The 24296-nt window shown below is 32.2% G+C and overlaps 2 protein-coding genes across 4 annotated transcripts; both read right to left on the bottom strand.

Moving 5' to 3' along the window:
- Positions 1 to 985: 985 nt before the first annotated feature.
- On the bottom strand, positions 986 to 5268 carry LOC123909262 (phosphatidylinositol 4-kinase gamma 3). Its single transcript, XM_045960074.1, has 3 exons — positions 4995 to 5268; positions 2620 to 4443; positions 986 to 1693 (listed from the first exon to the last, which is right to left on the bottom strand). The coding sequence occupies exons 2-3, from the start codon at positions 3979 to 3981 to the stop codon at positions 1316 to 1318; spliced, it is 1740 nt and encodes a 579-aa protein (XP_045816030.1). The 5' UTR covers positions 3982 to 4443; positions 4995 to 5268; the 3' UTR covers positions 986 to 1315.
- A 4696-nt stretch (positions 5269 to 9964) lies between these two features.
- On the bottom strand, positions 9965 to 17071 carry LOC123909261 (dipeptidyl aminopeptidase 4). Of its 3 annotated transcripts, none has more exons than XM_045960072.1 (7): positions 16872 to 17071; positions 16745 to 16770; positions 15405 to 15875; positions 15080 to 15274; positions 14559 to 14588; positions 11449 to 12558; positions 9965 to 10702 (listed from the first exon to the last, which is right to left on the bottom strand). In XM_045960072.1, exons 3-7 carry the CDS (start codon positions 15828 to 15830, stop codon positions 10151 to 10153), a joined length of 2313 nt encoding a protein of 770 aa, XP_045816028.1. In that variant the 5' UTR covers positions 15831 to 15875; positions 16745 to 16770; positions 16872 to 17071; the 3' UTR covers positions 9965 to 10150. The 3 variants fall into 3 exon arrangements, with proteins under 3 accessions (XP_045816028.1, XP_045816029.1, XP_045816026.1); XM_045960073.1 differs by having other exon boundaries at positions 16876 to 17062; XM_045960070.1 differs by having other exon boundaries at positions 15405 to 16770; positions 16872 to 17033.
- Between the last annotated feature and the right edge of the window lie 7225 nt (positions 17072 to 24296).

The following is a 24296-nucleotide window of genomic DNA, read 5'->3' as shown; positions in this document are numbered from 1 at the left end:
ATTAGAGTCTTGACATCTCACATGGAGTGTCCTTTGTAATGATAGTTCCTATCACCAATCTTCCCATGTTTAGGTTCAACCTGGGACACTTTGATTAGAGAGGCCCATAAAATGTACTTTGAGAGATACTAGTAACTACTACTAGTAGTACTGTGTCCCTCTCTAAATATAAGTTACTTAAAAAAAATTGAATATATTGATTAATTTTATAAAAATATTTATATTAATGATAATTTTTTAATATAAACAAATAAAATTTATATTTCAAGATGAATTCAGAAGAAATAAATAGGTGTTGAAAGAAGTGTGAAAGATAGGTGTTGAAATAGATAGGCCTTTATATCTAAATTTTCAAAAGAAATAGATAATAATAGAACTCAATTTTTGAAAGTGTGTTGTGTTTTTTTCAGGAAAGATAGAAAAATAAAATTAAAAAATTAGTATTTTCTTTCGAAAAGATAGATAGGCGATCTAGAGTATCGAAAAGGAGAGCCAAGATTATGAAAGAGCTGGAAAACATTTTGTGGCCTTCGAGGTAGAGTGATATTTGCAAGTACTCTAATACATAAGTCGGTATAAGAATGAGTTGAAGTATATATAATGATTAGATATAAATTGTGTATTTTTCGCTTAACCAAAATCAGTTTGTTTATAGTGAAAAAATGATATGGAAGAACGGTAATGTATCATTAGTGGGACAATTTCGAGCCACATAATTCGCCATACACCTATTATTTGTTTGTTGGGGCAATGAATTGGAGGGGGGACGTTGCAATTTCAAAAATTTATAGACGTGGGTCTTTGGATTGTTCCTTGGTGCATTAGGAATTTAGATTCTTGAAGGGTTGTATCTTGGTCCAATTTAGAACAATATATTCAATCTAGAGGCTATTTAATTTAGAGGTTTAGCTTAGAAAGGAGACTATTAGAGGTCATGGTATCCCTCAACCCCACTTAACTTTAACATATTAAGAGAAAAACAACATGGACAGAACATGGAATGGAAAATTTTATTTATCAATATTTCAAATATTGGTTCAAGAAGCACAAATCAGTTGAATGATAGTGCACAGAAATTCCATAATCATTCCTTGTCAATATACAAATATAGTTCCATTCCATACAACCAGAGATGTAGTATAAAAAACACAAAAGTCTACATAGCAACACAAACATCAAATTCTTGATTGGTGGTTGCAACTTGCAAGAACTTAACTCCATCATAGTAGATTGTGGGATATACCTTGAAGACGAATCGAGCACCATCACTTTACACCAGTATCTTATTAAATGTAGCATGTGCATTACAATTCAGTCATGGGAATAGCTCTTCTAAATGATTATCCAAGAACACTGAAACAAGATCAAGGAATGCGGATTCACTTGTTCCAGGAAGTGCAGCTTCATCCGCTTTCTGAACAATCTGCTCAATGGTAGAATTTTTGTTTAATGTTTCTCTACACATGATGCTTCCAATGGTGAAAGGAGTGAGTCCTTTCTCTGCACCTTTCTGAAGAAGCATTGTTGATATATGTAGGATGCGGGCACATTCAGGAGGAAGTTCCCATCCATGAGACTTCAAAAGCTTAATATCTTCTTCTGCATTCAGAGATTTTATGTACTCAATGGTGTCTGGGGAGTAAGGTTCTTTAGCTTGTGGCCAGTATAACCAGTCAAAAGTGCAGTCTTCAAACTGCAAAAGGGGGAAAGGAATAGCCTTTACAAATATAATAATTTAACTCCTTTAACAAATAAAGAAGAGTTAACCAATCGTTAGTTGGTTCAGTGGTGATTGACGCTGAACTTGGTAGGGAGGACTACGGTTCGATCCCCCGCAACTGCGATCGGGAGGGGGCTGAAACCACTTGATGCCAGAACTGACTCCCGAACCAGATTAAACTGGTGGTGAAAAACCAAAAAAATAAAAATAAAATAAAGAGTTAATATTGACTACTTGACTACTATTCCGTCTTCCATGTTACAACAGTAGCCACACACAGGTTAATTATATCCTAACTTGGAAAAGCATTTATAAAGTGGCTTAAATATATGATAAACCAAATTAATTCAATCATAAAATGGTAGACACTACTAGACAGTATAGAGACAAATGCAAAAATGGTAGAAGTCAAGTCGAGAGTTTTCAAAAGGTTTTGAATTAAGAATGACAAGCATTGTTGGAAATGATTGCAATGTTCATGCTATAAATGTACTAGAGAGGTTCAGCAATCAGCACTCGGCAGGGATCATGGGCAATAATGAAAATCCATTATGTAAAAGTAATCAATATGGAAATTATCAGATAGTAGTATGCAGTATAGTGACACAAAAGAAGAGTCAAAACTCAACAGTTTACCGGTCTAGCCTATGGCAATTTGAGAAAAACTACTCTCATATGAATGTGACACAAATTTGTTAAGCACATAAAAGTTAGAATAGTAGTTGCAGATATAAAACAGAGAACTGGATCCACATTTTTGCAGCATTTTATCAAATATCTTATCTAGGGGATAAGCATGAGAAGTTGATCTAAGAAAGACACGACCAAGTTGCCCAAAATAAGATCAGACAAATGGAAGAAAAAAGGAACCGGTTCACATATCATTTTAGAAGACTTACATTCTTCGGTAGGCAATAGCCATGATCAATAGGAATAAGGACAGTTGGACCACCTTCGCCATCCTTGGCAACCAATATGTTCCCAGCATGTCTATCTGCATTTACCAATCTCATATCCAGAACAGAGATCTTGTGCACCTCTTCCACCGGAAATGCACTAGGGCCCATGTCTTCACAGCTTCCAATGTTCCTCATAAACGTCTGAAGCGATCCTATCTTAACATCACTTGAACCATTCTTATAACCTTCAGGATGATGGAACCCTTCATTCATGCATTTGACCATAACAGTAGGTGGAACTCCCGCGAATCCCAACTCCTCATTGTTATTATATGTTCGGCGTCCTTTCCTAGGATGGTCTAAAATGTAAGCTGCAACTTCTCTCAACGCACCTTGGCCTACTTGAGTGCCTTTCTTTAACCCTTCACCGTCGACAGAGATAGGTAATCCCCGAGGATTATTAATTGCCATTGGCTCCTCATCAATAGGCTTGAAAACTGAAACATACTTTAAGCCAGAAGAATCTTGCATGAGATAAGCTCCTCCTGACCCCTCTGAAGATTGAATTGGCTTGCGACCTTTCTCTAACCCCTCTAATGTAACCTTAATTAGTTCCTGGATCACTGGTGGAATTTTGATATTGGAATTCTTAAAAATTGGTTCCAAAAGAAATTCTTTAGCCAAAAGGCACCTTTTCAGGACCTTATTTGTTATAGACACTGGCCCTAACTGGTCTGCAGCTAAATTTGGCACCGTATCATGTGTGAATGATGCCCCAATTGATAATTCCAAATCCTTCTCAACTGGTTTAGTTCTTACCTTGGTATCTGATATCCTGACCAACAAATGAATCACAGCATCATTGTCCTTACAGATGTCCTCAATAAGTCTCTGATCTTCAAGTGCCTCACCCTCCCATACCAATTCTTGATCTTCAATATGAAAGAACCCTTGCCCTTTCCTTGCAATCTGCTGCTTCACATAACCCACATTCCTAGTCTTCTCGACATAAAACCCAAATTCCTGACCACATAAAGTCCTAACAGTAATAGCTTTAAGATCAGAAAGCCTTAGCATTAGGTGGAACACATTTCCATCAGCAACACCATAATCTCGAAAACAAGATTTGTTATGAGCCAATTCCTTCCCTTCAAAAACCAGTTTCCGTTTCTTTACAAAAAATCCTTTGAAGGTTTGAATTCTCAGCTTCACCGAAGCAATAGAATCCGTCTCCATAATATGCATGGGGATCACAGATCCACCAACAGTTAGGTAAATCAAAATAGAGACCCTCATATGAGGACTAAAACAACTGGTAAATTCACCCTGTTCATGCATCGGACCAAGTGTCAAACAAGCCATTCTCAATTTACAGGTTCAAAATCTTGCTGGCTCAAAAATAAACAAGCTATGAACCCTACCATCAATACTAAAATCAAAACATTCCCATCACAAAATCAGTACCCTCAACTAATCTCCCCCCTCTATATTTTTACTTTGACCGACTTTCACTCTCATTGCAAAAGTAACTCATGCCTGACCCTAAGCAGTAAACAAGAATCATAAACCTAAAATATGTAATGCAGTTTCTTTCCAAAAATCAAGGTTCAGAATCAAACCAAGACTTCTGGAAAATGAAACTTCTAGCGAAATGAAGATCCGCTGATCAAATCAAATGTCTCCTTTGTTTTAAAAAAAAATTAAATGTCTCCTTGAATTGATATTGATAATACCAGATATTCTTACATCGCGACAGTGTTTAAATTTAATGCTACCACAAAATTTAGTAACAAGAAATTTCTGGGAAGCCGGAGTCCGGTTACCCTACAGAAAGAAAAAAAATACATAATTAGACAGATAATTTTAAATTCAATGAAAGAAATGAAAGAGGATAAATATATTCAACAACTTATAGTAAGATACTAAAACTTTGAAGCATGGACACAGATACGGACACCAGACACAATACAGACACACATATAGACACGGGCACATCAATACCGATTATAATTCAATGTTATCATAAATGTTGGTGTGAGACACCAGTGCGAGTTTGTGCTGCACAGTACTAAAATGCCTATTTAGTCTTTAAATAAGATAATCACCACTAAAATGTAAAATGTGACGTTTAATTTGACATGAATTAGGAAATATTCAATCAGATTAAGTTAATTTCATATCTATGAAGAAAAATCTAGTCTAGGTAAACACAGAAATTGCATGTTGAATCAAAAGGAATTATCGATGAATATAATAATAATTTATGGCACGAATTTGAAATAATCAATTTCAAAATTTCAAATTAGAATCTATAAAACAAACTACGATCATAAATGAGAATCCATAAAACGAATCTTGTTACAAAAAATGCTTACAGAGAGTGAAAGAAGAACGAAGAAACTCAGGTAGGAAGACGGTGGAAGAAGAAAGTGTCGAAATGAAGCAGCATTGTGTGAATCGGAAGTTATTTCAGATTTGACTCAGTGAGTCACGACGCACGAGCGATGAAAAGATACAGTGTTGTGTGTGAGTAAAAGTTGAGTTAGAATCACATCAAATCACATCACGGTTTTGAGGTTGGTTTGGTATTTATAATGATCGATGATTTCTTACTTGTCTTGTCACCCAAGTTCAAAACATTTTTCATTTTTCTTCATGACGACATTTATTCCACATTTATTAACCTCCTCGCCAAGTAATATTTATTATTTAATGTGCATTTTCCAATTCAAAAACTTTATTTACTCATTCTTTTATAGTTTTATTACATTTTTTTTTTTTGCGTTTTGAATCTATGAAAGTTCTAGAATGTGGACATCACACAAGGTGACGATAGCTTAAGCCATAATTAGTGCACAAGATAGCCGATTACCTAGTATATTTGTAGTTTTTTTTTTAAAATAAAAAACTTAACAATTGAATTCATCTATTATTACTAATATATTAAAATCGATTACCACCAAAGTTACTAATTTATCCTTATTACTTTTAACCACGTTGCAAGTTTTATATAATTCATTGTAATTTCACTAAAAAAAAAATATAGAAAGAATATAAGATTTGTACAAAAAATAAGATAAATACAAAAAAAATGAAAAAGAGTTTAGTCAATAAAAAAAATTATAGAAAGAATATAGAAAAAATAAGAAGAAACCGCATAAAAATAAGAATAAATAAATTAAAAAATTACTCTATAAAAAAAAACATAAACAATATTTTTCATAAAAAAAACATAAATAACATTACTACCAAATTTACTATTAACCACTAATAATAATATAATAAAGTTTTAGTTTTTTTGACTTAATAATATAATAAAGTTTTTTTTGACTAATAATATAATAAAGCTAATTAGTATCAAACTTACTAAATTACACTAAATATTCCAAATAAATTTCTAATTTTTTTTATTAAAAATATACACGGGACCATTATTTGTCACTGAAACATAAAAAATTAAATAAATAAGTTTGCAAGAAAAAACACAATAATTCCTCTTATATTTTAACAATATTATATAACAATTTTTTAAATATTTAATTCTAAATAAAATTTTCACCTTAATATAATGACAAACATAAATATCGAACAAAAATTAATTGACCCGTGTGAATGCACGGGTCTTTAAACCAGTAATAAATATAAAATAATATTAAGAGAATCTAATTAACATTATCTCTATCTTTTTAAATATATAAAATCTTATTAGGGTGTTTGCTTAAAGGTTATTTAATTTCACTCATAATAAGTAGGGTACCAATTTTTATTTGTAATGCATATCTTTGTGCGGATTGCCCCCATTTTAGACTTTGTATATGGCGGACTTCGCCTTGTGGAAGTGGGATGGGGATGGAATTTCTCTTGAGAGGGGTTTAGGGATAGCAGAGACCCCCCCCCGAATATTTTATCAAAATAAATTTCATATATGTATTTTTGAGTAGTTTATACATTATATTTATTTGTATTTTCACACATCATTGTTAGTATTTGGTAAGCAACTTTTTAACAATTTGATTAATAATACTACGTACGTGCATTGTTGATGTTAAGCATGACAAAGGTTCCTATTAAAAAGCCAAGGTGCTCCGAGCTTGTAAAGCTATACGCAACAAACAGAATGCTTGTTTCCAAAAAAGATTAAGTTGTAAAGATATACGCAACATTTAGAATGATTGTCTACATATGACCCTCATAGGAAATATCAATCAACAGTGAAGGTGAAGTGCATATTGGATCACTACTTGACTTTGGATCCCTAATATTTATGTAATCAGTGTATTATGTTGGAGATTTTGTTGGGGAAGATATTGCAACACTTGAATAAAGAAAGTGTTGATGACGGATGCACGTAAAAATTTAAAGCGTGTTTTCACACTATTCTTTAGGTTCTATTCGCCCCCACCAATAATGTGTATTTGATGCAAATGAGATGAACAACGAATACCTTGCAGGATACTTTGAATGCCTTGATGTGATTTGCACTAACACAACAAGCATATCTCTTATAACATTTTACAAAAATATGATTCCAACAATTCACTCATGCATTAATGAAGTGAAGGATGATTTAGAAGAATGTAAGTGGGAGAGAATTTGGTTTGATTATGTCAGTTTTCTTGTATGTTTACTGTTTCCAACTTTCTCTATAACCATGATTTGATCAAGAGAATAACTTCTCCTAATAACCATTATTAACGGTTACAATTCAAAACATATCATTAACTGCTTGCCTAGTCTGATGGTGTGCGCATTTTTTCCAATAATGAAGGGATGGGTGTTCGGTTCCAATAATCAACAATTTAAAATAATAAATGATGAGTGAAATTCACAATTAATATATATATATATATATATATATGATCAATATGAATAAGATTTAGAGTAATGCTTTACCATTCTGGTAAGCGGTACGAGCGAGTCTAGAATAAATTTTTGGAACTCTCGCATTTTGAATCTTTGTAACTTAAGGGCAGAAAGTTGTCTGTTAGCTTCAGAGAGATCCAAACTTGCACGGTGGAGCATCCGAATTGCATTTCGTTCACCTTCTACCTCCACATTTTTTCCGGCAATTTCATTTCGCATCCTTTGGAGATTGGGTTCTTCCTCCGAAGAACAATTCCGCTGAACTTTCATTAGAAAATCCCATTGGTTGTTCAAATATGTATTATGTGCTTGTTTCATGGCCGCTTCATTCTTTTTGTCGAGATCCACCCATCGATGGCTAGATAAGGTCTTACCCTTCTGATTTGGTATGTTTAATGTTTCCAACTTTCTCTATTTATAGAGAGATAACCATCATTTGATCAAGAGAATAACTTCTCCTAATAATTGTTATTAACGGTTACAATTCAAAACATATAAGTAACTGCTTGCCTAGTCTGATGCGTGCGCATTTTTTCAATAATGAAGGGATGCGTGTTTGGTTCCTAACTGTTACACTTTTTGCTAAAAATTCGAATTCTGAAAAATCAATGTTACACTAAATGTTACACTTTTTGCTAGAGGACGTCGAAGAGGTCAGATGGGTAAGACCTTATCTAGCCATCGATGGGTGGATCTCGACAAAAAGAATAAAGCGGCCATGAAACAAGCACATAATACATATTTGAACAACCAATGAGATTTTCTAATGAAAGTTCAGTGGAATCGTTCTTTGGAGGAAGAACCCAATCTCCAAAGAATGCAGAATGAAATTGCCGGAAAAAATAGAAGGTGAACGAAATGCAATTTGAAACGTGACAAATCAATGTTCGAATTTCGACTGAAAGAGTTGCTCACATTTAGTGTTTGACAGTACCGAGCTTTGTCTAAAAAGTGTAAAGCCGAGCTTTGTCTTTTTTATAGAACAAATTGGTTATTTAATGTGTTAGGGAAAACAATTTAAATTTCTAAACACTAGTATTTATTCTAAAAAAAATCATTAGAGACATTGTTATTCTAAAAACAGTAGTATGAAGAAAAATTTGTGACCAAGAAAGTACTACACTATAATATTGTCAATATAAACAAATGCATTGTTTTAAATGAGTATAGCATAAAGTATAAATAATTAAAATTTGGCTATTCAAAAAAATTGTTTTTTAGCAAATAGTTGTTATAAATAGTTAAATACATTGGAATGCTCATTTTTGCAAAAAATAAAATAAAATAAAAATGAACTTATGCAAGTGGGGCATTCATTCTTACTTATAGTATTTAAAAGGTGTTGAGGGAATAGAAAAAGATAAAGAAAAGGTATTTGGTGTTGTTAATTTGTTAATCCCTCCGTCCCAAATTATAAGAAAAAAACAAAAAACACATTTATTAAAAAAAAAGTAAAACATGATAATTTGAAATATGCTTTTGTGGATTTTTCTTGGAATAAGATGCATGGGAAGATGTAAAACTAATTCTTATTGGTTGTTGTTTATTGAGATTAAGGAAAAAAAATTCTTGAGAATGGTTTTTCCCTTATAATTTGGGGAAAAAAAATTAGATTTTTTTTTCTTATAATTTGGGACAGAGGAATATTATCTTAGGGTAATTTTTATATTTAAAGTCAGATCCAATGTACAACTGCACACTATGAATTTTGAAAAGTTGTATATACAACCTCAAATTTTCCATTTCAACCACTCTTATTTATAGTTTTGCAAAGGTGTAAGTTTATCTTATTCCTCCTTGAAAGAACTCATATCCCCTTTTTTATAAGTCTTGTAAAGCCTTGTTAGTATTCAAATCCAAGAAAAGTGAGAAAATATGTATGATCACTTAGAACATCTCCAATGGTGGTACTTATATTTTTAAGTACTAGTACCTAATAGGTACTCCCATTGGAGAAAAAGCAAAATTGTACCTTATAGGTACTAGTTATACAATAAGACATAATACCTAAATAATTTTTGTGGGACCCATTTAAAATGATGTTGAGTTATTGGATAGATGTGTTACTAGTGGGACCAATTTAGAACTTTTGAAGAGGTTTTAGGTTGGAGGGATTGAGTACTTATTATGTACTATTATTAAAAAAATTATAAATGAATAATGTGTACATTTGGGGCCCACTTAAGTACTCAAAAATGAGTAGCTCCATTGTGGATGCTGAAAGAGTTTTTATGAGTGAGTGCTAAAATCCTTGCATGTACTACTACCTGCAATTCATACAAACTCTTTGACCAATCAAGATGCTATCATACTAGTACTAGCATTAACAGAACTCCGCATTGAGAGCCGAAGCGTCAATGCCATTCAAAAAAAAAAAAAGAGAGCAGAAGCGTCAAAGCTAAAAACAATTCCATACGATAAGGGAAAGAAGAGCAACATATTTCAGAATCAAAATTAGACTAGTTAGTTTTAATGCTTATTATAATGTGATAATTGGAAGTTTTTTTTTTTCCTGTATAATGAAATGCGCCAAATGGCCAATGGTCTTCGGTAAAAGAAGCTAACAAGTTACAAAACAATATTACATGTTGGGTAAAAGAACTTGAGAAACTACAATGCTCATTCGATCGAACAAAAGAAAATAAAAATGCGCGAAAAATGTATAATGTCACAGATTCCTGTCTATGAATTCCCACATCCTCTCTTCCATATAAACTCGATCGCTATATCGCCGAGGCATATGTCGCTCATCTGGGAAAATTATCAGCTCGTACGTTTTTCCAGCTGCCACAAGTGCATTGATAAGCCTTGCAGTGTGCCGAAAATGTACATTCTCGTCAATCATGCCATGCACAAGCAACAACCGTCCTTTCAACTTATGCACATGGTTCATCACAGAAGCTCTTACATACCCTGATTTATTTTCAGATGGCAGTCCCATGTACTTTTCTGTATAGAATGTGTCGTATCCATCCCACGATGTAGCAGGTGCACCGGCTATAGCACACTTGAAGAAATCTGGATACCTTGACAGTGTCATAGCGGAGAGATACCCTCCGTAGCTCCACCCGTATAACCCAATGTGACCAAATTCTGCAAGCCCTTGTTTGACAAGCCACTCTGCTCCAGTAAACTGATCATCAGCGTCGATTTGTCCAAGTTTGTGCTTCAAATAGCTTTCAAACTTCAACCCTCGTCTAGAAGTTCCTCTATTGTCTAACTGTAAACAAGGAAAGTAAGAATTGAGATGGAAGGATGAACTAACTAACAAGTAACAATGTACTGGGAAGCTGATAAGAGAGAATGTCTAGATTTTTTGCATGCTACATGACATTAAAGATTGGACAAAAACCTATGAAATTAAGACATCGGAGCAATTCAATAACCATTGAGTATACTAATGGAAACACCAAATTCAAGGATGTTATGAAAACATTCGAACAAGTTGTCACTGGCATGAACATTTTGTAAATATGGATCATTGAGTATACCAATGGAAACACCAAATACAAGGATGAAAACATTCAAACAACTTGTCACTGTTAGGCATGAACATTTTCCATGTATAAATATGGATTTTGCTCATCTTAATCATATTCGTGTCAATCTGTCTTCTAGCAAACACTCGAGTATTCAATTTAACCACATCTGAGGGCCCGTTGATTACAGTTTTTTTGTGAAAATATTTTTTAAAAAAGAACACTTTTAGGAGTTTTTATGCCGTATAAAATATCACTTCTTTTTTATAATCTGTAACAAATGGGCCCTAACTACACGAAGGTTCAAAAGTTTGCACAAATTCAATATAGGGACCATGTAAATGTTCACACCTGTATATGTTTTATCATGTGGTTGAACAATAAAAAACTACATGCATAAAAATTTAAAAGCAATCGAGAGAGAGAGAGAGAGAGAGAGAGAGAGAGAGAGAGGAAGTCCAAATCACGTAAAGTTCAGAAAACTAACCTTCCAAACTAAGATGCCTTTATTTCTCAAGTATTGTGCTCTCAGGTCAACTGTATTTTGCCAAGAGTTAGAAACAAGCTGTACACTTGGACCGCCATAAACATTGATCATGGTTTTGTAAGGTGGAGGTCCAAATCTTGAAACATCAGGCTTATAAAGAGCTCCATATAAGATAGTGCCATCGTCAGCCTGTACTTCAACAATCTCTGGAGGTTCAAGTTGAAGCTTTTTGGATTTTGGAATTGGTATTGGCTGTTCATACAAAGGCATGATTATGCTTCCATCCTCTAACGAACAAAGTAATACCCTAGGCGGACAACTAAGGGAGTCATGTAAATCAACAAATGTTTGCATATGATGATCAAGGACCACAATGTGCTTTCCCTTGCTATGTGTAAGTCTGGTAGGGGCTTGAAGTGGTTGAGTTCCATCGACAAAAAGTTTAGCACAGTATAAGTTGGATTCAAGAGGACTATCTAAGGTGCCGGTGAAATATATTAGACCTGTTGCCTCATTCACACCGGCGATTTGCTCAACCATCCATTCACCTTCAGTGATGGGTCCTAAACAATTCCCATTTGCATCATGAAGATAGAGATGTCTAAATCCTGTTTTCTCACTAGCCCAGATAAATCCACCTGAAAACTTGGTAACTCCTTTATCAAGAGGTGTGAAACAATCATGTATGTTGATCCAAGTTTTGTTTTCTTCTACCAATATCACTTTCTTTTCTCCTGTTCTAATATCAAACTTAACAATCTTTATTTTAGTCTGGTGTCTATTTATGATCTGAGCAGTAAGAACATTTCCATGCACCCAATTAACTCTCGCCAAATATTCATCCTCGTTGTCTAATTCTTTCACACCCCCGCAGACAAGATCCATCCAAGTGGTGGAGCCTCCAGCTATGGAAACAACTCCAAGACGTACTTTAACATTTGAAGCTCCTGCGAAAGGATATGGATGGTCTTCCTGTGCATCTGTGCCAACTGAGCTCTTACCTGGGTGCATAATTCTAAAAAGCGGTATTTCAGAATAATCAACTTCCGTAAAGGCAATATATTTACAGTCCAGTGACCACCAATATCCAGTTTTTCTGTCCATCTCCTCCTGAAATCAGAAAATTACATGTTAAAGATATAAACCAATCGCAGGGTTGCAAGTAGATGCAAGATTGTAAAACGTAGGAACATAATGGGAATGGTAAGGTCCCACCAATATGAAAAAGTATACTAATATGCATGCATGCATACATAATATGAAAAATTATATCAATATCCTTTAAATAGAGGATAGATATTCTTGCTTGCACTCAGCCTAATCTGAATAAATGAATACAAAACCTGGGGGCCAAGTGCGGTGTCCCTAGCATCATATTTATATCATAAACAAACCAATAAAACCCAGAAAGGAAAAAAAGGCCCTTTCAGAATCAGGGTATGCTGTCACTGAGAGGGGGGAGATAGAAAACGAGAGACGGGGCAGAATGGAGGAGGCCCTTGCACCCTAGCCACACAACAGAGCTGAGACCATCGTAACACAAGAATTGCTCTTTTTCAGATCACAACATATCAAACAATCTCTAGTTCTCTACGATCTAATGCGCAGTCTGACTCCAATTTTATCTGTATCCGATTTTGCATGGGATCCAACTCGAATTGAGAAGGCAAGATCGCTACATCATGCGATCTTACGATTTAGATTGCGATCTTGACAACACTCTGATAGGCCGGTTACTGTTAGTTAAAAAGTACTTAGTTAAGGAGTTAGTTAATTAATTAGTTAATGGGTAGTTAGTGGGTGTGTTGAGACTAACATATGCTGCCTATAAATAGAGAGGAGGATTAGAGAGGGGATCATCTGGTCATTTGGGAGGAATAGGGCCTTTTGGCATTGGGAGGTAGACCAGGTCAAAGTACTGCCATTGTTTGTAATCAAAGGGGATTCTTCCCCATTTTAACTGGTTGGTGCTATCAATTGGTATCGGAGCTCTTTCTGGGCTCTATGGGTGGCCATCATAATGAATGCAGAAGAAGTTCAGAATTCAACAAGAATGATGAATATTTTTGATGAATTGCTGAAGGAGTTGAGAGATTGGAGAAGAGAACTCAAAGAGTTACGATTATCAATACCAATCTTTGAAGGAAAAGAATGCTGATGGGTGACTTGTAAAGGTTGAAGAATTTTTTTTTTCTGTAGGAGGCGTATGGGAAAGAAGAAGAGATACGTGAAGTTGTGCAATGGATGGGTGGTCAAGCCCTCACATGGTACCAACTATGGGTTTCAAGCAATCTAGATGCAACTTGGGAACATTTTAGAAATGAAGTTCGCCAACAGTTTTGGCCAGAATTCAAATATTCAACCTAATTATCTCTTAACACACCCACTAACTAACCCATTAAATAATTAATTAACTAGCTACTTTTTTTTTTGAATAGCAAAGAAATTTATTAATAACCCTCTAATCTTGGCACAAGAAGAACCAAGAAAGGGAAACAAAAAAAAAAAAAAAAATACAAACAAAGAGTACAATGGGATTAAACTCAAACACAAGAGATTAAGCACCAACCCCTCCAAAGCAAGAAAAACAAAACAACCTATAAACCAAGTCAACGAACAAACTACCAAACCCCAAAAGAACACAAACATCAAAAGAACTTCATCTATTAAAACAAATACCAGGTTCCCATTTCCATTCATAAAAGAGACTTGGGACTATTTTCAAACTCTCCACACTCCATTTCCAAGAGATGACTTTCACTTCCTCCACAACCTCCAAAGGCTCCAACACAACATTATTAAAAATGTTATTATTCCGCGCATTCCAAATGTTATTAACTAGCTACTGAACTAACAAGAAACAACTTCTAACTAACAATAACAGACCTATCACACTCCATGGCACTACAAAACCTAGGTAAAGTATTCACTAAACCAACAATCATATAGTAGATAATACCATCCTAGTAGAACAAAAGTATTATGCAACTTGGCTAATCAAAAGTAGAGAAAGTACGGACTACTTTATACACACAAGAGATACAATGCACCCAACATAATTTAAAATTAAAATATACATAGACAAGATATAATTTTGAAAGAAATATCACCTGTGCTATATATTCAGCGAGCCCGTGAGTCTGCAACACAATAATGCAATGTCAATTTTCAGAAACCGAGACTATCTAAAAGTATAACAAACGTAAAAAAAAAGACTACCATTGTATGAACATGCATAATTGATTCTTTAAAGCTCCAAATGTCTTAATACAATCGAGCTCTATTTCAGGATTAAGAAAAAAGAACCATAGACTACTACTAAAGATTGACCCTAGAAGTCAATCAACACTGCATTTAACTACCATTACTAAGCTCGATGATAACAAAGGATGGAAGAAAGCTTAACTAAATTTGGCAGGACGATTCTTAACCAAACACATTTGATGGTGTAAGTATATGCTGGGATATTTCAAGATACATCACACAGATCATTTATCTTTTTTATTGTTAAAATTATGTTTTCAAAAAAGATATTTTAGCTACAAAGGCTATATTTGGTTGTTAGTGACTATATAAAACTCATTTAACTGTTTTTCATATAAATTAACAATAAACCAACTACTGGACTTACAACGCCATTTTCCTTCGCGCCATGGGTCAACTGCTTTGATTCATTAGACAAGAGATTCATAACATGCAACTCGTAGTCTCTTACATAAGCAAGCATAGATCCATCTGGAGACAGATGTGGATCAATAATGGGTGAAGCTGGTATACTTGGAAGCTTGAGCTCTGCTTTTGAATGGGAAATATCATGGAAATAAATCTGTTCAACGAGACAAAAAACAATAACCATAACAAATTTGAGTGTAAGATATTAATCAATATTTAATTAATTCATAAGAAACAACTACAAAACAGTGCTAGAAAATATTTTGTACGATAAAGGAACACACCCCAGCAGGTAATGGAACCATGACTGTTTTCCTTTTTGAGTTCGTCTTCACCCATTCGTACCGCGTCACTCCTAAACCACGCTCCCTCAACCTCTCCCTCCTCAACTTTTCTTCTGGAGAAATATTACTCTCATCAAGTCCGCCATCAGGGGGGCTGAATAACAATTCTTGTTTATTGGTCTTCAGATCAAAAGTGAAAATCTTTCTGTTTAATGTATTATCAGGACTAAACAAATAAGAAATCAAACTATCATCTGGACTAAAACTTATTGAAGTCGGTGATACATATCCAGGCAATGGATATTGCGCGATCTCTTCAACAGGGAAAAGAATGCCGTCATCAAGATTTTGCACATCATTGAAATCTGTCACAGGCATTTTGAAAGGAAGTGGTTTTTGACGCTTTGGATTCCTCTTCTCATTCATCAACTGATCGCATTAGAGATATACACCGACAGGTTTAAAGTCGAACTGTAACAATAGAGCACAAATATGAGAACCATCCCAAGACAACAGCTACTGTATTAATAACATTGTGAATTTGTAATTGTAATAAGATTCAATTACAATGAACTTAATAAAAAAAATTATTACAGGACATTTCAGTGCTTAATTATGAATAACTCCTCTATCATTGAGCCTGACTTTAATGTGTTTGTAAGACCAAAATTAGAGGAAGACTTGGGGACCTCAGAGTGTGCTCCTCTCAAGGTCTCAAGTTCGAATCCTGTCAGTGTCAATTCCTATGTTGGGTCAATCCATACAGAGCAAAACTCTAACTTCAATTGGGCCCCGGCTAGTGGGCCGTGGGAATGGTCTCCAGATTATGCACTCCTTAGGCCGGATACCGAGTTTTAAAAGCTAAAATTGTGTGTAGATTAAAGCCTATAATACTTAAAAGAATTTCATTCACATGGATAACAAAAAATGGATGGCTAAAAAGCAAAAAAGTTCCACTTGAAATTGACAGGCACATAGTATCAATTCAAACTGGTTTAAATTCTGTACATTAAATGAATACATCATAACTTTTTCCAAATTAAAAAACCTTATACACCAAGCTAAATAAAAAAGATTCAACAAGAACAAAAAAGGAAAAAACCTAAAGAACACAACTTTTGGGATAATTTGGTTCTCACTTAATCTAAAGAATAATTGCCGCAAAATCCATTTAACAGTCTCTTCATAACCAAAAAAAAAAAAAACTTAGTGAGTCAAACAACTGCAACCGGATCCGATCGCAAAGAGTTTATGAAAAAAATAATTTTTTGGATTGAATAATGGTAATTAAAGAAAACCCAGTTGCGTTATAGAAGAATATATGATAATTGAAATCTAACCTTGAGTGGTGGAAGATGGAAAAAACCTGGCAAGAAAAGGAAGAAATGGTTAGTTGAAAATCCTAAGAAGAAGAAGAAGAAGAAGAAGAAGAAGATTGATGAAAAAGAATAAGAAGATTTATATTACAAACGTGTTGAATTGGATTGGATTATCTTGAACTTAAAGGAATGAGTGATGAGAGAGAGAGAGAAGAAAGAAACGAAAATGAAATGATATGAAACAAAAAGAAGAAGAAGTTTAGTAGTAATATTATTTCTGGTTCGTTCTATTCGATGGATTGATTGATTATAGATAGGGAAACATCATGGAACATGTGTAGAAACAATATTTGCCCAATCAATTTATTTATAAATAAATACTATTTTTTATTTTTGGTCCAGTAATATTTTTTTATTTTTTTCCTTAAATGTTAGCTCAGTCGATAGAAATGTAGAAATTGTTAAATCGAACATCGTGAACATTGATCAGAGTTTGAACCTCAATCATTTAGTTTCTGTGTTGAGTTTTCAATGGTTTGTTATTTCGTCTATTTGACAAAAAACAAATAAATAATTATGGTAAACTAATCGACAAGTGTCGCCAAAATTCACATATGGTTACGAGTTTTTGGGTTCGAACTATGTGATGATGAAACTCACACACAGCTGTTTAATTGCTCCCGCTTCCTCGCATCTGCGCTAGTCAGGGAAATGAGAGGTCATTCAAGCTTAGGCAGTGTATGGATACCAGCACCATGGAGGAGATTACAAAAAGAAAAATATCCTAAAAAACTTGTAATTTGATGGCACTTGTTCGGCTACTCTTGGCACGAAATTTTTTTTTTTTTTGGTAGAACTCTTGGCACGAAAATTTATTATCTAAGCACGTAAAATTATGCGTTTCAATCCGACTATTCACCTTTTATTATTATGTAAATAGAATGAAACAAATTATTGCATTTTTTATGGGAAAATAAATTATCTCCTGCGACCGAATTATTTAGCATTGAGTGTAACTATTTTATTTTTGATAGAAATGAATAAAATTAAAGAATTAAACGAATCAAATAAGTTCCCCAAAGTTATTGTACATAATGGTTCGAAGAGAATGACAAGCTATATATATATATATATATATATATATATATATATATATATATATATATATATATATATATATATATATATATATATATATATATTATGAAATATAAGTAATAGTAATAATATATAAGTATAGAGGAGAGAAGAGAGAAAGAATAGAGATTGTATTATTCTCATCAAGGTGTATGTTTACATGACAATACAAGTCCTATTTATAGGACAATATAATGGGCCAGTGGAATGGGTCAATGCTTAATTGACATCCACCAAATTATTCATAACACTCCCCCTTGGATGTCCATCGAGGATATCTCTCGTTAAAACCTTACTAGAGAAAACCCATTGGGAAAAAATCCTAGTGAAGGAAAAAGAGTACATCATCTTTTATGTGTGAACTGCCTCATTAAAAACCTTACCAGGAAAACCCAGTGGGACAAAACCATGGTTAAGGGAAAAAGAGTGCAGAACATATTTATATCTCCCCCTCATAAAGACAATTATATATGAGACGAAGAAAATCAAATAATCTTATGTAGTTGTAGTAATTGCTCAAAAGTTTTACTTGAAGCTGACTTTGTAGAAAGACATGTCTTATCTTCTTTATCATATAATCTTCTCCAAATATGTAGTTTGTGCGACATTATCTTCATGTTGAATCATTGCAAGAACCCTTTAGAAGAAAACTCACAAATTCTTGTATATGATGAATGACACACTTCAACCAAATCACATTCTTGATTTATCTTCTATACTCCTCAACTTTCCTCGTCATTTTTTTTTCTTCATGATATTGTTATTGTTGTTTGTTTCATAGATCTCCATGAGTAATTGTACTTCTTCATGTGAACATATAGTTTGTTTGTGATCTATACCTTTACGAGGATTAAACAAATTACCTGCATATCTAAAATAACAAAATATATACTCGATGATATATTGACAACAAATAATAGGTCCATAATGTATTTGACCCCAATTGAACTAAAATGTGGTACTTCAGGACCAATTAGTTCTTCATCATTTACTCGAACTCTAAAATATTCTTCAAATACTTATTTTGTAAGAAATGACAATATTTCAAGCTCTTAAGGAGTCTCTTGATGATATTTTTATCATCAACATAGATATAAAAAAATTCATTGTCAAATATTTTCGTAAAATGAACAAATTGTCATTTTCATATTTCTCACTTGAAAATATTCAACAAGAATATTATACAATATGCATATATATATTACTCGAGTATTTAAGGAGGCTTATTCATGTTTATTAAGTCACCTTTCCAATAGTTTGATATATGTGTCTCACGAAAATTAAATCTTTTTGGGATTTTCATATAATTATCAAGTGAGATGATTTTCATGTAATCATCATTATTAAGTGAGCCATTCAAATACATATACTAAACTTAATCAATTATAAAGAAGTTCTGAATTCACTTCAGGTGAATATGTCTCTTGAAAATTAAAGATAGACGTTTATCATTATTCTTTAATAATGAGTCAAACTTTAAATATTTGTATATTTTCTTTTCTCAAATAGTTTGAAATGTATGTCTCGTGGAAATTAAATCCTCCAAGGAGTTTTATATAATTCACACTAACAAGTGAGCCATACAAATATATCGTGACACATTTTTCAAATAAATTGAATTTTCCATGTGTTAATAAACTTAATCAAGTAAGACTTAATCAAGTAAGAGAAGGATTTTGATTTCACTTCAGGTAAATATTTCTCTTCACATTCAATGGCAAACTTTTACCAATATGCTTGAATAAAAAAATCAAGCTTTTAATGTTTGTATGTCAACATTTTCTATTCACACGAAAATTAATTCGTATCTATCATGTTTTACATCTTCAGGTGTATGGACTGCTGGTCCAAAAATCTTCACTTTGCAAAGTGATTTTAATTACGTAGCAATTGCGTTTTCATTTAGACAATCATTGTCTATAATTCTCAATAGAATTTAGTTCATGATCCTCATTAACTCTTTTCACAAATAGCGCTATATTATATATAAAAATATCATCAACGTTGACTTCCTTTCGGTTCCATCATATTCCATTCATGACATAATTTTCATTCATGACATAATTCGTCAAGATTTCTTTATTATCATAAATTTCAGGTACCTGAGAAGTTCTTCTAGAACTTAAAACTCAATTATGTCAAATACTCTTTTGAAGTTTTCATATCCTCACTTGGGTCATCTTTCTTTTTAGCTTCTTTTCTTATTTGAGGATTTTTATCGTTGGAACCGACTGATCTACCACACTTCAGGGTGGTTAATACTGATTTGCAAAATAAGATTGTCAAACAGGGACATCCATTTTGTTTGGAGCATTAGCAGCTAAATAGTTGATCTCATAAATTTTGCAAATGATTTATATTTTGAACATTTGATTCAAACTATGAGGATCAATGTGAGATAATAACATTAATTTATTTCAAGTGATTCATTTGAACTTCTGGTTCATATTTTTCAGCTGCTTATTCTCCCCCCTAATATTGGGAAAATTAATTCATCACTATATTAGGAAAATTAATTCATCACTTGAAAATCAGCCTACAGGACTGTAAATAATTCTCCAATTTTTGGCTCAAGATGATTTATAATAGATGGAGATTCATATCAAATACATTTTCCCAATATTCTTTAAGAACCGTTTAAATGCATTCTATTGGAGCAATTGCACATACACAACACATCCAACAATGCTTATATGGGAATCATGTTTATAAACAAAGTTCAAATTGTAAATTAGGGGAGAACTTATAATAACTAGTTGGCTTGATGCGAATTAGTATCTCAATATACATGTTTGAATGTTCCCAAAATATAAATTAGAAGTTATGATCTCATAAGTATCAATCATGTAATTACTTTAGACGTCTAAAGAATGGATCTTCTAGTCCATTTTTTGGTATGATCATATTCTATTTGATATCGATTTCAATTGATATACGATACTTATCAAATATTTTCTAAGAATTTAGAAAATGAGATCTTAGCAAAACTATTTGCGAAAACAAACTCACAAACTTCTGGTTGTGAGTAAACATGCATGTGACCAATTTAGTTGATGCATCAATTCAAGTCACAAAATATCTAAATGGTCAAAAATCTCAAATTATCAATTTCTTTTGGGAATTAGTAACCTATAAAAATTATTAGAATGAAGGAACTTCAGGCCCTTAACTATATATTTATAGTTTTTTTTTTCCATCATAATAAATCCGGGATGACCCAACCGGTATTGCCAACAATAAATTTAATATGATTTGTAAACTTCTGGTTTACAATAATTTGTGCTTCAATTGCATTATTATATATAAAAGTGTAGTATAAACTTCTGGTTTATAACTTTTTCATTACACTTAATTTATCCAAAATATGTGTAGTAATATATAGAGATATCCAACATCTCTTCATTTCTTGTTTCCATATTGATATTCATATATGAATGACAAGAAGATTATACTTATGCAATCAATTGTTCTGCAAATCAACATCTCCCTTATTATTGGGCTGAATTGTTACTATTGTCATTTTATGTCCGTTTAAAAACGTTTCATCATATTAGCGAGTGAGTGCCTTTACCAATCATTGGTACATTTATATAAATGAGCTCCAAGCAAACTTCAGGTTGCCACTTGAATTCTTCCTTACAAATGGAGCCAATAAATTTTGATGACTTTACAAGTCATCTCAAATAGCCACAAATCAACGGCAAACCAATGTATAATAATAAAAGAAAAACTCTTATAATAAATCAATGTAAGGATAATTTAATACTCAATTGTCTTAATAGTTCCTCAAAATAATAATTTCAATAACAATTTGCAAGTGAATATTCAAATAACAAGACAATATAAAATTTACAAAATATTTACAAATATTCATATAAATAACATTTGGTGTAATAATTATCGTAAAAAAATTTGGCGTAATAATTAACAAAATTGAGCCTAAAATAAATTTCCAAATAGAACACTTTAACAAAATAATTAACATTAGTGTTACAACTTTTAAAGTAAAAAAGAGTTTCTCATATAATATTTTAGACTCAAATCGTGAGATTATATCTTTTATATTATAAGCTTGTATACACAAGCAAACTCTAAACCCTAATTTGTTTTCCTGTTTCCCTCCATTTTATCTTGTAATTTTTATTAAAAAAAATATAATTTTGTCTTGACTAGGATTCGAACCCGCAAACCTTCAATGCAAGGCAATATTTCCAACCACTATGGCAAGTATACCAATTGTGATTAAAATTATGTGCAATAATTGATAAGCACCATCAATTTTAAAAGTATATCATATCAAAATTATTGTTGACTATATTATTCATCACAAAATATTTTTATGTCTTTCCTGATCAATGATTTTTTTTCTACCGGATCATAAATTTAGAGAATAATTATCATGTGAGATTTGGAAAGTTATTATCACGTGTAATTTGAAAAGTTATTATCAAACTCAATTCTGCTAAATCAATTTTTTTTTGCAATACAACCAAACACAACCATAGTCATGTCACTAATCACATTAATTATTTTGATTTTAACATTGCAGATTTAATATTAACCGATGATCAATTGATACAATATGCACTAGCAGACCAATTGTGATTTAAATCATGTCCACAAAGTGTTAAGCTCCATCAACTTTCATAAGAAAGATTTCATACGACAATTAAGCACCATCAATTTTCATTGCACAATTTAAACAATTAAAAACCAATAATCTCTTATATTATAAGCTTACTAACATAAGCTAACCCTAAACCAAATTTTTTCCCCTCTTATTTTCTCTTTCTTTTTATTGCAGCTTTATATTAAAAAAATACAGATTTGTCATCGAACTTGCATTTACAATAAAATCTTTCAACCGCTAAAACATGTGCTTCAATTATGAAAGAATTTAGGAATCCTAATATGTTAACCCCGTTTTCAATAAATTTGAACGGCGGAATTAATCACAATTTTTATTTATTTATGGATGTCTACTTAAGTTTATGTTCTTGATTATGTCTTTAATTTTTTTTTAACCTTTAATTATCATCAATTTTTTAACCTTTAGTTATCAGCAATTTTTTTTAATAAGTAAACAAAACGATGAGGTTCCAAAATTATTTAAAAAATATATAAAATATAAAATAAGCACATAAACAAATATAGAATAATTAGTCCATGAAATTCCCTATACTACTGTTATTGAAAATGCTCTTAGAATTTTTGTATTTTATTTTTTATTTGTTACAAATTACACCTAATTAGACCCATGCACCGCATGGGTCAAAGTTCTAGTAGTTTAAAATTATATATGATTTTCAGTTCTCACATTCAATCAACACCAAATATTTAAAAATTTCACAAAATAAATTCAAATCCCATAAACCAAGGATATGATATTAATATCAAACAAATATTCTTGAATTGAATATATAAAAAAAAATATTCTGGGTCTAAATTATAATTAAATTTATTTCCTAAAGAAAAAAAATATGTTTAAGGTATGAATTATAATTTTATTTCCAAAAGTAAAAAAAATCAATCAAATTGATTTATTATGGAAGAAAAATATTTCCTTAATAAGACACAATTCATACCTTAAGCATTGTAGTAGCTGAATTAATTCATAATAACACAAAGAACAAAATTATCGTATAAAATGAATAAAGTATTAAGTCATGCACACCTTTTATTTTAGTAACATTCAAACTTAGTATATGAAAGTAACAGGAAACATCACAATTGTCAAAAATAATGTAAATAAATAATCCCTTAATTCATGATTTAAAAGGTCAAGTTGATTTCATCTTGCAAAAATCCCAAAAGTAATAGGTAGTATCACAATTACAAAAATTTGGCTAATAGAAATCACAAAAGAAATTAAACGATATGATATTTTAATTGATATTTAAAAATTTGTCAAATCAACTAGTTTTATTTTCAAAACAAATCATTTAATTTCAGATGAATCAATCATAATACTTCATTAACCGATAATGTAATAAATTGAAAACAATAAAAGAAAGAAATAAAAGGCATTCAATTGTTTTCAATGAGATTGATTGACCAAATTAACATATGAATGACTTTTTTTTTTTTACGGTACATATGAATGACATATGAATGTATTAGTAGTGTACTAAATTATTGAATTCTTCTAGAATTCACACGGAATAATCTTGAGTTCTTCATGAACCACCCTTTTGAATTCTTAGGAATTCATAGAGAATAATATGAGTTCTTTAGGAACTATGCTTTTGAATTCTTTAGGAATTGACATAGAATATTGTTGAGTTCTTCAAGAACTATGCTTTTGAATTCTTCGGGAATTCATAAATTAAATCTGTAAGGCCGTAAAAACGGTGCGATTCATGCTACATGCTTTTTGTGAAATTTACTTAGCAATTGAATTTTACAATTTTATCCATTGAGTTCTTCATGAACTATA

The sequence above is a fragment of the Trifolium pratense genome, linkage group LG2 (genome assembly GCF_020283565.1).
Source record: "Trifolium pratense cultivar HEN17-A07 linkage group LG2, ARS_RC_1.1, whole genome shotgun sequence".
NCBI lineage: Eukaryota > Viridiplantae > Streptophyta > Magnoliopsida > Fabales > Fabaceae > Trifolium > Trifolium pratense.
The sequence above is the reverse complement of the archived record's forward strand: the minus strand, read 5'-3'. Positions and strand labels throughout refer to the sequence as shown.

Coding starts and splice junctions, on each gene's coding strand:
- LOC123909262 (XM_045960074.1), bottom strand. CDS start 3,981: ATGGCTTGTTTGACACTTGGTCCGATGCATGAACAGGGTGAATTTACC. Junction 1,694..2,619: donor GCTATTGCCTACCGAAGAAT/GTAAGTCTTCTA, acceptor CCCCTTTTGCAG/TTTGAAGACTGCACTTTTGA.
- LOC123909261 (XM_045960072.1), bottom strand. CDS start 15,830: ATGAATGAGAAGAGGAATCCAAAGCGTCAAAAACCACTTCCTTTCAAA. Junction 14,589..15,079: donor GCGCGAAGGAAAATGGCGTT/GTAAGTCCAGTA, acceptor ATTGTGTTGCAG/ACTCACGGGCTCGCTGAATA. Junction 10,703..11,448: donor AAGGCATCTTAGTTTGGAAG/GTTAGTTTTCTG, acceptor CCTTGTTTACAG/TTAGACAATAGAGGAACTTC.